This window comes from Chiroxiphia lanceolata, chromosome 2 (genome assembly GCF_009829145.1).
Source record: "Chiroxiphia lanceolata isolate bChiLan1 chromosome 2, bChiLan1.pri, whole genome shotgun sequence".
In the NCBI taxonomy this organism is placed as follows: Eukaryota; Metazoa; Chordata; class Aves; order Passeriformes; family Pipridae; genus Chiroxiphia; species Chiroxiphia lanceolata.
In genome coordinates this window covers 119,954,156-119,967,639 of record NC_045638.1, presented here as the reverse complement: position 1 = coordinate 119,967,639, position 13,484 = coordinate 119,954,156, and the positions used below count along the sequence as shown (strand labels likewise).

The 13,484-nt window shown below is 63.5% G+C and overlaps 1 protein-coding gene across 1 annotated transcript; it reads left to right on the top strand.

Annotated features, from left to right (window-relative positions):
• The first annotated feature begins 1,038 nt into the window (after positions 1–1,038).
• Positions 1,039–13,210, top strand: ARRB1 (arrestin beta 1). Its single transcript, XM_032680034.1, has 17 exons — positions 1,039–1,211; positions 6,056–6,086; positions 6,645–6,705; positions 7,208–7,252; positions 7,590–7,786; positions 7,896–7,955; positions 8,075–8,142; positions 8,538–8,673; positions 8,752–8,836; positions 8,925–8,997; positions 9,332–9,469; positions 9,660–9,743; positions 9,927–9,950; positions 10,799–10,869; positions 11,146–11,197; positions 11,854–11,961; positions 12,067–13,210. Exons 1-17 carry the CDS (start codon positions 1,192–1,194, stop codon positions 12,104–12,106), a joined length of 1,293 nt encoding a protein of 430 aa, XP_032535925.1. The 5' UTR covers positions 1,039–1,191; the 3' UTR covers positions 12,107–13,210.
• Positions 13,211–13,484: the final 274 nt, after the last annotated feature.

Below are 13,484 nucleotides of genomic sequence, written 5' to 3'. Positions count from 1 at the left end.
CACACGTGTCTGTGTCCAACTGCATCTGTGCACACGCATCTGTTCACAGCCATATGTGTGTATGTGTGTCTGTGTCTCTGTGTGTGTCTGTGGTGTCTGTCTGTATGTCTGTGTGTCCCTATGTGTGTGTGTGTGTCGCTGTGTGTGTGTGTCCGCGTCTATGTGTGTGTCCCTATGCGTGTGTGTGTCGCTGTGTGTCCCTGTGTGTCCGTGTGTATGTGTGTGTGTCCCTGTGTGTGTGTGTGTGTGTCCGTGTCTGTGTCTCTGTGTCTCTGTGTGTGTCCATGTGTTTGTGTCTGTGTGTCCGTGTGTGTGTGCGCCTGTGTCTGTGTGTCCGTGTGTGTGTGTGTCCCTGTGTGTGTCCCCGTGTGTGCGCGCGCCTGTGTGTCCCCGTGTCTGTTTGCATCCCTGCGTCTGTATCCCTGGGTCTGTGTGTCCGTGTGTGCGTCTGTGTCCCCCTGTGTGTGTGTCCATGTGTGTGTCCCTCTGTGTGTGTGCGCGTATCCGTGTGTTTGTGTGTGTGCGCCCGTGTGTGTGAGTCCCTGTGTCTGTCTGTGTGCCCGTGTGTGTGTCCCTGTGTCTGTGTGCCCGTGTGTGTGTCCCTGTGTCTGTCTGTGTGCCCGTGTGTGTGTCCCTGTGTCTGTCTGTGTGCCCGTGTGTGTGTCCCTGTGTCTGTGTCCGTGTGTGTGTGCCCGTGTGTGCGTGTCCGTGTGTCTGTGTATCCGTGTGTGTGTCTCTGCGTCTCTGTGTCCCCGCGCAGCCCCCCCCGCCGCCGTTCCCCGCCCTCTCCCCCCTCCCCGTCCGTGCCCCCCCCGCCCGGGGCCGCCGCTCGGGGGCGGGCGGAGGCGGCGGCGGCGGCAGCGCCCGCACCGGAACCGGGACGGGCCGAGCCCTGCCGAGCGCCTCCGAGCGGCCCCGAGCGTCTCCGAGCGGCCCCGAGCCCTTCCGAACCGGCACGAGCGGTTCCGAGCGCCTCCGAACCGGCACGAGCGCCGGCCTCCCGGCCCGAGCCGAGCGGTTCCGAGCGTTGCCGAGGCGGCCCGAGCGGTTCCGAGCGGGCCCGAGCAGGGCCGCACCGGGCCGCACCGGGCCCCGCGCCCGCCCCGCGCCGCTCCCGCCGCCGCCGCACAGCCAGTAATTTTCCAAGCCCGGCCGGCGCTGCCCGGCTGAGCCCGCAGGATCGGCGGGGCCATGGGAGACAAAGGCACCCGGTGAGTGAGCACCGGGACCGGCACGGAGCGGGACCTCCCGGGGGCGGCCCCGGGCGCGGCGGGGTGGGTGGGACGGGCGCTGCCCGGGGCCCGCGGGGGCTGCCCCGGGTCCCCCCCCCACCCGCGTGCGGTGCCCCCGGGGGGCCGCGGGGACCCGGCGATGGCGGGGGGTGTTCGGGGGTCCGGTCCCCGCCCCGCCGGGGGTTCGGGGGGTGCTCGGGGGCGTCGCTGCTCCCTCCCCGTCAGATGCGGAGCCCGGAGGGATCGCGGGGGGGGGGAATGGGGGGGGTCTCACCCCGGTGACCCCCGGGGGACCCAGGTGCTGGTGTCACCCCCCGCTTGTGGCACGTGCCAGCCCTGGAGCGCGGGGACACGACGTGCGACAGCTCCGTCCCACGGGAACGCTGCCGTGGGGATGCCGTGCTTTGGGGACCCCCCCGCCGTCCTTTGGGGACCCCCCCGGGCTCCAGGGGCAGAGCGTGGCAGGGACCCGCCGGGCTGCCCATCCCGGGAAGGGGCTGTCGGGATTTCGGGGAGAGCCCGCTGACCCCTGCCGGCCCCTGCGGCTCTGACGCCCCCTCCCCGGCTGGGTCTGGCTGTTGGCCCCGCTGTGGCCGAGGGGTTGATGCTCCCGTTCCTCACCCCAGTCCCTTTCTGTCCCCTAGGCCATTAATCGGGGAGGACCAGGGATTTCAGGGTGCTTCTGCTCACCCCTCAGCACCGCTGCCCTCCCCTTGCTCACCCCGTGTCCCCTGGGCAGCGGGGCCTGGGGGCTGCGGTGCCACCGCTGCCCTCGCCGTGCCCACGGCAGGAGGGAAGGATGGGGGGGTCTGGCCCTGCCGGGGCAGAACCTTCCAGAAACACTGCAGTGTTTTGGGGTGGCAGGATGGGATTTGTGGGTTCCTGTTGAATCCCTCCAGCATTTTGGGGAGGGGCTGTCCCTGCTGGACGGGCTGCCTGCGTGTTGGTACCCCAGGCATGGCCAATACCATCTGCTTCCCCATGGCTCAGCATCCCGAATCCTTGAGGGCCGGCAGGTTGCACCCCCGGAGCGGGCAAGTAGTCCTCCAGATCAGGGGGCTGGAGCCCCCCTTGGGTTCCCCCCACCCCTGGGTGCAATCCCTGGGATGAGCTGGCTCGGCCCACAGATGTTTTCGGGTGCCGGGGGAAGGCGCTGAGCGGCATTCCCATCGGCATTCCCATCGGCAGGCATGCCAGCAGGAGGGGCAGGAGCTGATCTTCTCCCTGCCTACGCAGCGCGTACAGAGGGAGCTGGGGAGGGGAAGAATTAGGCTGACAAATCCTCCTTCGTCTCCAGTTTGGATCTCCAACCCCAAATCCACTTGGATTGGTCGGGAGGTCGAGCTGCAGGAGCTGATTTACCATCTGACACGCCAAAAGCCCATTTCTGCTGATTCCTTCTGTGCACCCCACTTTTCCTGGGAGCCACCGAGCCCTGCAGTGGGAAGAGCTGGAGGAAGCAGCTCCATGGAGGAAACAGCAGAGCTGGTGGCTGTTGGCACCATTGATCATCCTTCCTGGCTCTTCCCACCCAGCACCCAGCCAGGGCTGCCACTGCCCCACGTGGGATGCCTGGACGCTGGGCTTCCTGGCCAGTGGCTCGAGGGTGGTTTCCCGGTGGCTGGGAAGCTCTGTGGTGGTCCTGGTGCAGCAGAGCCCACCTTGGTTGGCACCAGGCACCCCTCGCACCCTTCCTGGCACCCCATGGTCCCATCCAGCCCCTCTGCAGCATTCCAGTGTGCCGGGGCAGCCCAGTCCCTCTGCCATCCCATTCGTTCCCCCAGATGAAGCCATAAGATCTGGGAGCAGGACAGGGATCTCCACTGGGAAGATAAGAAGCCCTGGAAGGTGGCCCAGGACAGGAGACTCCTGCTTCCTGGATGTTGTTTAGAGAGCAAACTCTGGTAATAACAGCAGGATCCAGACACATCCCGGATCCCACAGCCAAGGCGTTTCCTTGCCAAGGAAGTCGGTGGAGCTCCGACCTGGGTGGGGGATGCTGCTGCTGAGCCTGGCAGGGGATAGATGGATGGATGCAGCCGGCAGGGATGGATGCAGCGGGGATGCAGGATGCAGGACTGGGCCTGTGGGATGCTTTAGCTTTGGGATGGGCTGGCGTGGTGCTCCGGGCTCATCCCGGCGTGGCTGGCACGGAGCCACCGGCCGCCACCGCGGGGCTGTGCCGGAGCGTGTGATGTGGTTGCTGGCGGCTCCTTATCCCTGGAGGTCCCTTCTAACGTGGCTCTGGCTAATTAGAGCCGCCCGCCAGCCTCGTTAGCGTGAGAGCCGGTGAAAACCCCGACTCCTCCGCCCTGGGTTCAAAGGCAATTGATGGCGTTGCCATCAGACCCCGCTCCAGTGCCCAGGGGAATCAAACCCTCATAAATCTTCCCAACCGAGATCCAGTGGACCCCACTCAATTATTGGCCACCTAATAAAGCCATCGTTAGCCCTGGCCGGGTGCCTAACGAGCTCATTAAGGGATGGGATCCATGGCAGGGAGAGGGCAGGAGAGTGGAATCTGGCTGTGCGGCAGCGTGCCAGGGTCTCGGGGGGCATGGGGCCTGCCAGCCCATGGCGTGGGGCCCCAAGTCCCTGATGGGCAGCGGCGGCCGCCACTTCCTGCCTCGTGTCTCCAGTGTTTCGACACCAGGAAGGGCTGGAGGGGGAGGGATGGCTTCACGCTTCCTCCTTCCCTCCCTCCGGATCCGGTGGCGGGCGAGGGTCACCCCCCTGGCAGCAAGAGGCCACCGTGTCCCCACATGCCCCTTCCCTTCTCTCACGGGTGCTTCTGGAGACACCTGGCTGCTGGGATGTGAATCTGGGGAGATCTGAGCTCCTGCACCCACGGGGTGGGGCCAGGCAGGGCTGCTGCACCCACAGCGTGGGGCTCAGGCTCTGTGGGGCTCCTGCACCCGTAATAGGGAGCTGTGTGGGCATCCCGTACCCCCAGTGTGGGGCTGTGTTGGTCTTGAATTCTGTGAAGCTTCTGCACCCATAATATGGGGCTTCTGCATCCCCAATGTGGGGCTGTGTGGGGCTCTTGTGCCCACGGTGTGGGGCTGTGCAGGCCTTGGGCTGTGTGTGGCTCCTGCACCCCCAGTGTGGGGCTGTGTGTGGCTCCTGCGTCCCCAGTGTGGGGCTGTGTGTGGCTCCTGTGTCCCCAGTGTGGGGCTGTGTGTGGCTCCTGCACCCCCAGTGTGGGGCTGTGTGTGGCTCCTGCACCTGCAGTGTGGGGCTGTGTGTGGCTCCCGCGTCCCCAGTGTGGGGCTGTGCAGGTCTCAGGTTCCTGCCCGGCGTGGGGCAGTGCCAGGCGGGGTGGTGAGGCTCAGCTTCCCGCAGTGCCCGCCATCGATCTGCTCTCACCGGATTCATTAGTGGCTCCATCGGTGTCCCGAGGGCTGGGAAGGAGCATCGCCCCGTCCCGGGGGGGCTGGAAGGCACACCCGCTGAGCCTCCAGCCTTGGACGCCTTTTCCAGGGCTTCCCGGCACAGCTTGGGTTGGGATCCGGTGTGCTGGATGCTCTCTGGGGTCTCCCCTGTGTCTGGGCTGCTGGGGAAGTGCGGGGTTGTTCCCCATCCTGCTTTTCTGTACCGCCTCATTAATGGCCCAGGAAAACCCCGCTGCGGGTTGCTCTGGGCTCTCAGGAGGATGCATCCATCGCCCCTCCATCCCTGCCTCTGGAGACTGGGTGCTCTGATCTCCCAAGGCCTTCAAACCCAGTTATGGGGTGCTGATGCCCTTCTGTGGCAAGTTGGGCCCTTTATCCCCCCAGTTTTTTAACTGGAGCAGCATTCCCATGAATTCCATCTTTCCTTGCACTGGCGCAGGGTCCCGCCCTCACCGCGGTGCCCGTAAACCCTCATGACAAACATCCCACCGTGGAAGTGCTGTCCCATCTCGGCTGGGAAAAGTCAACCCCCACCACTCTGCAAGGAAAAGCCGCCTGGGAAGGGCCGGTGGGATGTTCCTGACATTCCCAGTGGCTTGGCTCAGCCAGCAGGGTGTCCCAATGTTTTATGTGCCTGGCAGAGTGTTCCTGAGGCTGGTCTGGGGGTGAGGGAATAAGGGGCCTGGGGGACCCAAAACCACATACTCACTTATCTGGGCTGGATCCTCCTTCCTGGGCAGAGCTTGGCCAGGCCATGCTGGGCTCCACAGCTCTCGAGGGGGTGGGATGTGGGGACATGGGGATACAGGGATGCGGGAATGCAGGGACACACATACGCAGGGATATGGGGATGCTGGGATGTGGAGAGGCAGGGAAGCAGGGACACAGGATTTCAGGAATATGGGGATGAGGGGCGTGCCCACACATCTCCTGGTGCATCCCAGCCCATTGCCAGGTGGACACCCTGGAGTGGCACCCTCTGGGCCGGCTGCGGGCAGCGGGATGGCCGAGGGCCCGTCACCCCGGAGCAGCCCCGGGCATTTTGGCAGAGCCCAGCAGCTGCCCTGGGAAATTGTTTTTTCCAGCCTGAACCACCACTGCTAATCTTCCCGGATGGTTTTAATGGAATTTAAAGGCGAGGAGGGATTATCCGAGGAGAACCCATTATGGGTGGCTTCGTGCCAGGGCAGGCTCTGAAATCCAGCAGCGCCGGGCGAGGGAGCCCTGCCTGCCCCTGCCCGCTCCCTGCCTGCAGCAGGCAGGCTGGGAATGCTCCAGCATTCCCGCCGGTGACATGTTGGACCCACGTCCTTCTCCCGTGTCTCTGTGGGATCTTGCAGAGGGAATCTGGGGGGTGTCTGGGGGCTGTTCCCATAGGATGGAGGATGAGGGTGCCCCCTCCAGCACTAACCCCCCTTTGCTGTTTTGCAGGGTGTTTAAGAAAGCCAGTCCCAACGGGAAGGTAAGGGGCACACGGCAGGGCAGCCATGGGGGCACAGGCATGGCTGGGAGTGGGGACAGGTCCCTGCACCCCAAAGCTGCCCTGCTGTGGCAGCGGGAAGGGAGACTGAGGCACAATGGGGCGGGGGGGGCTTGTCCCAGGTCGAGGTTGAGCAGATGGGTTTTGAGGTGCTGGGGTGCAGGCAACCCTGCTTGTGGGGTTTTGGGTCTGGCAGCAGGGGCTGACAGCACCAGCCTGGCAGCTGCCTGCCCCGTGCCTCAGTTTCCCCATCAGGAGAAAGGTGGGAGGGTGGCACCTGGGGGCTCATCTCTGTCTCACGGGGGGACAAGCCCCTAGGGTACCACCCAGGTGTCCCCAGATACAAAGCTTCTCCAGCTCCGGGACAGCTGGAGGGATTCCAGGCTTTGCCTGGGATGGGGGGGGTTGGCTTTTGGGTGCCAAAGGGACAGGGTGACACATGGGGATCATGGGAAACACGGACCTCAGTGGGTGGTTGACTACATGGGGAGACCCTGGGGGGCTGCTCTGGACACCCCTGACCCCCTGTTCCCCCCACAGCTCACTGTCTACCTGGGGAAGAGGGATTTTGTGGATCACATCGACGTGGTGGACCCCGTGGGTATGTGGGGGCAGGAAGGGGGGGCTCAGCTGGGGGGAGACACACATGCTGGGGTGGGCTGAGCCTGTCTGGGAGGAAGGATTCTGGGGAGCAGAAAACAGCTGGTTTGGGATAATATTCATGTCCCCCTGTAGCTTTGCATGTGCCCTGGGTGTGGTGGGTGCCAACTGTCCCCCTGCTGCCAGCATGTCCCTCCCCAGCCCCAGCTGGCAGCTTGGAGGTGATGCCTCTCTGTGTAAAGGAGGGGCAAGTCCCCCCTTAACCATGCTGGTGTTCCCCCAAACCTTGCCTATACATCCCCCCCTAACCCTACCAGTGTGTCCCCTGACCCTGGCAGTGTGTGTGTCCCCTCCCAGCAGTGTCCCCTGACCCTGGCAGTGTGTGTGTCCCCTCCCAGCAGTGTCCCCTGACCCTGCCCTAACCCTGCCATGGTATTCCCTGGCCCTGCCAGTGTGTCCCCGTGTCCTGGTAATGTATCTCTGACCCGGCTGTTCCCTTGCAGACGGAGTGGTGCTTGTGGATCCCGAATACCTGAAGGAGAGAAAAGGTAACAGCTCCCCTCGGGATTGCTGGGGCCACAGAGGTGGTGCTGCCACAGGGGGTGGCTGGTGTCCTCACGTAGTCCTACCCAGGCACTGGCATCTCTGGGCTCTTGGGTGACATCTCCCAGCCCCGTGTCCCCACGGAGGGTGCTCTGTCCTGTTGAGGACGGGAGTGCTGTGGTGGGCACCCCAAGGCACAGGTGGCTGCTGCATCCCCATGTCCCCACCACGGCACGTCCTCAGGCCCCCACTGCTTCCCGGCGCCGGCGGGACCGGCACGAGCCCCCACGGATCTCCCCGTGGTGCCCCCCTGGCACCACCCTGCCCTTGTCGCCCTGGCAGTGTTCGTGACGCTGACCTGCGCCTTCCGCTATGGCCGCGAGGACCTGGACGTGCTGGGGCTGACCTTCCGCAAGGACCTGTTCGTGGCCAACTCCCAGGCCTTCCCGCCCGTGCCCGAGGAGAAGAAGCCCCTGACGCGGCTGCAGGAGCGGCTCATCAAGAAGCTGGGCGAGCACGCCTACCCCTTCACCTTCGAGGTGGGGGGCAGCGCCCCTGGGGCTGGAGGGGACCGTGACCCCTGCCCCGGGGACATTTCCTGCCTTCCAGCAGCCCCCCAAAAGCTCCTCACCCCTCTTTCCCCTCCAGATCCCCCCCAACCTGCCTTGCTCCGTCACGCTGCAGCCGGGCCCGGAGGACACGGGGAAGGTAAGGTCCCCCAGGTTCCCGTGCCACCGGGCTGTGGTGGGTGGCTGCTGCTGGGGTCACCTCTTGGGGAGGTGCAAAGGAGTTTCCTTGCCTCCTTCTCCCCCCTTCCTGGTTTCCAGGCCTGTGGGGTGGACTACGAGGTCAAAGCGTTCTGTGCTGAGAACCTGGAGGAGAAGATCCACAAGAGGTGAGTGGAGAGGATCTGTCCAGCCCGGATGGGAGCGGCATCCCTGGGGTGCTGGCAGCAGGAAAGGGGCACCCTGCTTTGTTACCCACCTTGGGGAGGGATGGGGCTGGGGTGGAGGTGTCCTCCAGGATGCACCCACTCTCCAGGGTAGTGCCGGGTCAGAGATGATCCTGGGGCTGGGATGGAGACACTGTGCAAGGAGCCCAGTGGTTGCTGTGGGCAGCCTGGCCCGGCCATGGGGCTATCCCTGTGCAGCCCTGGTGGGCACCCATCTGAGGCCTTCCACAGCACCCTTCTGACACAGCAGACCAGAAGAAAAGAGGGATTTCACCCAAAATGGGCCAAGTAAGGGTGGTCTGCGAGCGCCTGGGTTCTCCTCTGGCTGTGTCCTGCAGGAACTCGGTGCGCCTGGTGATCCGGAAGGTCCAGTATGCGCCGGAGCGGCCCGGCCCCCAGCCCATGGCAGAGACCACCCGGCAGTTCCTCATGTCAGACAAACCGCTGCACCTCGAGGCCTCCCTGGATAAAGAGGTGGGCGAGGACCGCGGAGGGGACGCTGGTGGGGCGACCCTGGGGACCTCACCTTCCCCCTGCTCTGCTGCCCTGCAGATCTACTACCACGGAGAGCCCATCAGCGTCAACGTCCACGTCACCAACAACACCAACAAGACCGTGAAGAAGATCAAGATCTCAGGTGAGGAGCGGGGCCAATCCCCCCCCCACACCAGTGGTGTCCCTGTCCCCATCCCTGTGCCGACCCCCATCTCTCTGTCTCGCCCCAGTGCGCCAGTACGCCGACATCTGCCTCTTCAACACTGCCCAGTACAAGTGCCCGGTGGCTGTGGAGGACGCTGAGTGAGTGACGGCTCCTTGGGGACATGAGGGGCCCCGGAGACCTCAGGGGGCCCTTGGGGGAGCCTTGGAGATCTCCCGTCCCAGTGCAGCCCCGGTGGGACGTTGCACTCAGCAAGCAGGAACTGATGGGAGGAACAGGGAGATGGAGACCTTCCTTCTGGTGGCATCCTGGGGACATCACCCTCTGCATCCCCCAGGAAGGAGATGTTCACCAGGCTGGGGCAGGGATGGAAATGTGTGGAGAAGTTAACCAAGCTGGGATGGAGGTGTCCAGGGTGATCTGTGGGGGCTGTGGGCAGCTGGGGCTCTGGCTGATGGTGGCTGTCATCTCCAGCGATATGGTGGCCCCGAGCTCGACCTTCTGCAAAGTCTACACCCTGACCCCCTTCCTCGCCAACAACCGGGAGAAGCGGGGCCTGGCGCTGGATGGGAAGCTCAAGCACGAGGACACCAACCTGGCCTCCAGCACGCTGTGAGCCCCTCCACCCCCCAGGGCTCCTGTCCCCCTGGCAGCACGGGGGCAGGACCCGGCCCTGGTGGGCATCCAGCCCCTGTTCCAGGGGTGATGCTTGGGGTGGAGGAGACCCTGTGGGGGGGACCTTCAGGATGACAGGGTCCCCATCGCTGTTCCCTCGCTGATGCCCACCTTCCCCTTCCTCCAGGTTAAGAGATGGAGCCAACAAGGAGATCCTGGGCATCATCGTCTCCTACAAGGTGAAGGTGAAGCTGGTGGTGTCACGAGGAGGGTGAGTGCCACACCTGCTCTCTTCTCTTGCTCTCCTTGGGGCTGGTCTGTGCTGCAGGTGGGGCCCATCACCCCTTAGAGCTCCCTTGGGACTCAGCAGCACACGGGGGGACAAAAGGTGGGGGAGGCTGTGTGTCCTTGGGGGGATGGTGACTAATGTGTTGTCTCCTTTGACCCACGCCAGCCTGCTGGGAGACCTCGCCTCCAGGTAACGCCCCACTCCCCTCAACACCCCACAGTCCCTGCTGCAGCCCCCCAGTGGCACCCCCAGCCCCTCAGGGTGCTGCCACCCTGGCCCCATGCTTGTCCTTGGGGTGCCACTGTGCTGGGGACACTGTCTCACCCAAAGCCAAAGCCTGGCAGAGGTGGGTCGGGGTGGTGGGGCTGGGGATGCTGGCAGTGTTTGGACCCTGCATCCCCCTCCCCAAACCAGAGAGAGAGGCAGTGGGTGCTGCTGGGGACTGTCACCAGAGCATGGAGGTGGCTCCTTGGGGCTGAGCATCTCTGGATGTGGGGAGGAGAGTCTCTGGAGCTTTCCAGGTCTCCATCTTCACGTTGCTCCCCGACCATGGGGTCCTGCAGAGACCACGGGGCCTGCTCACCCTCCCAAGGGGACACTTTTCTGTCTGAGCCCTGTCCCTGTCCCTGGAGCAGCTTGGGCTGTCCCACCCTGCCACCCCTGTGCCTGCTGAGCACTGGGAAACTTGGTGCACCTCCTGCTATTCCCATGGCACTGCCAGCCACAGCCTAAACCCCAGGGATTTGGATCCTTTAAGCTGCTAAAAGGCAGATTTCTGCCATGCTGCTCTCCCTCCTCGTGCCCCCCTACATCCCGGGGGGGCTGTGCTGATCCCCCCCAGGGTCAAGCTCAGCCAAGAGGCACGAGAGCTGCCGAGCAGCTCTGTGGGGGATAACATGGGGTTTTAGCAGCTTTGTGGGCTCTGCAGCGGCTGAAACGGCGGGTGCTGTTCTGCCCTTGCCCCCCACGCCCAGATCTGTCCCACCCTGCCTGCAGAGTGCAGGCAGGCCCCTGCTTTACCCCGGCATCTCTTGCAGCGACGTGGCGGTGGAGCTGCCCTTCACGCTGATGCATCCCAAACCCCGGGAGGAGCCGGCACACCGGGACAGTGAGTGCCCTGGGGGACGGGGGCAGCGTCCCTGGGGGGCAGGTGGGGGCACAGGGGGCCACTGAGGGTGCGTGGAGGGCGATTTTTGGCTCCTGTTGAGCCTGTGGTGACCTGTTCACTGGGTCCCAGGGTTACAACCATAGGGGTGCCCCCATCACCCTGGTGCAGCCAAACCCTGGGGGGGTTGCACCCACCCAGTGTGACAGTGGTGATGACCCTAGGGGGGTGTGTGGGATGGCGGTGACCACCCCATGACTGTGCCATCCCTCTGTTCAGTTCCAGAGAACGAAGCGCCCATAGATACAAATCTGATAGAGCTCGATACAAAGTAAGAGACTAAAATACCCCCACCCCCCCCGTTCCCACATTCCGTGTGGGAATGCGGGATGTTGGCAGTGGTTGCATGGCACCCCCTAACCCGCTAATGCCCGCTGTGCCATGGCATCAGCACGTGTGACTAACCCCCCTGCACGTCGCCTGTAATGCATGACACACGCCATCCCCCTCTCTCTTCTCTCCTCCCTCGCCCTTCCCTGCATGGCTTTCCAAAAAACAGGAGAAACCGCAGTAAGAGCCCGCCGGGGTCGTGTGTTGGGATGGGAGGGGATTGTCCCCATGGTGTCCCCTGGGGCTGGTGGTGTGTTTGGGAGGTTCTGGGGTGCCTCACCCACCCAGCTCCTCCCTGCAGGGCCGTGGTCCCTCCGGAGTGGGGCAAACGCTGCCGATGGCCCTGGTGATGCTGCACCTGCCGCTCTGGGGCCCTGCATCCTTCCCTGGGGGGCTTGGGGGCTTTTTTTGGGTGCATTGCCCAACAATTAACAGAGCTTTGAGAACTACGGCTGTTTGCTGAAGGACGGGGGGGCTCAGGAGCCCCCCGGGCTGCTGGAACACCGTGGGGGTGCAGGCTGAGCTGTGCAGTGTGGGAGGGGGGCTCCCCTGCACCCCACCTTCCCCTGTCACACCCTGTCCCCGTGTCCCCGCCAGTGACGACGACATTGTGTTCGAGGACTTCGCCCGCCAGCGGCTCAAAGGCATGAAGGACGACAAGGAGGACGAGGAGGAGCGGACAAACTCCCCGCAGCTCAACGACAGATAAGCGAGCTCCCCCCCGCTCGCCGCCCCGCCGCAGGGACACCCCTACATTAGGCTGCTTCTCTTTTCTATAATTAATTAATTAATTTTGTTTTCTACCTGTACCGGGAGCCTACGGATCGCTCGATGGCCACAGGACCTATAACCGTCCAGCTGTGCCGTGTTGTCACTCGTCATCCAGCTGCCAGAGCTGCTGTTTCCCGTGCAGGGCACAGCTGGGGGGTGCTGGAGGCAGGGGGGCTCGCTCTGACCCCGTCCCCGTCCAGCCCCTTGCCACTTCCCATCCCAGAGCCCTTTCCTATGAGCTGCCTCTTTTATGTGTTTTATATAAGCCCAATCTCAACACCAGTTTGCTATGGGGAGGGGGGTTGCAGCAGAACAGGGGAGGGTGTCTTTTTTGGGCAGCCTTCTCATGGGAAAGGGCACCTGTGCACCTCGGTGTCCCCTCCTCTCCCCCACGGCCAGTGCCCCCTGTCCGGCCCTGCTGCATGTGATCCCTCCCTGGGATGCACGAGCCTGGCTTTGACTATGGCCCCTGCCCCAGCTGCTCCAAACCAAGCGGGTGGGCAGCACCCCCTGCTCTTCCCCCGAGCCCCCGAAGTGGCCGAGCACAGGGGTCCTCCCAGCTGAGTCCCTTTCTACAGTGGAGCTGCCAGGGCTGGGTCTCAAATGCCTCTTCGCAGCCACGGCAGGGTCGTGGTGAAACAGCCTTGTCCCCAGCAGGGTGACACCAGGGATGCTTTGCTCCTCCCGAGCTGCAAAGCCCCCCTGGTTGATGTTTTCCTCTCCCTGCATGGGGTCCAGCACCCATCTGGGGTAGGGGAGAAGGGGAGCAGGGTGTTTGCCACCCTAATCAGTATTTCAACAGATTCTTGTGCCTCGTGGGGTGGTGGTGTCTGGACCTCCCCCCCCCAGGGTCTCAGGTCTCCCACCACCCCCTGAGAGGCCATTCCCAGTATTTATTGTGCTGTTGCAATCAGCGTTGTCATCTGAGAGCATTCTGGGGGGTAGCTCCATCCCCCCCTCCCAGTCTGTGGGGTGCTGAGCTGAGCCCCCCCCCCCCGTTATTTTTGGGTAAAGCTGAGGGGCAGCGTGGTACTTCTTTTTGTAAAGTGGTTCCTTTGTACTGATCATTGATACTGGCTGCTTTGGTTTCTTCACCCTGTCTGTGATGTTTCTGTGTTCTGTCGAATAAATTATTCTAGTTTATTAAACTCAGAAAAAAAAAAAAAAAGAAAAAATGATAAAATAGTCCCAGCCTGAACACTTCTGTTGGCTCAGGACAGGGGAGCTGGCACAGGCAGAAAGTCCCACAGTCATGGAATGGTTTGGGTTGAGAACGACCTTAAAGCTCCCCTCACCACGCTGATGCTGTGGGGACAGACAGACCGTCCTTAAGTTGGTCCATCTCGGGGCGCCCGTGTTTTTGCTGGAGGCAGGAGCTGTCCCAGCCTTCCCCACCAAGGACAAACCTGGCTCCAGCAAAGCCAAGGTCTCCAGTCACACAGCTGGACTCTGACCCC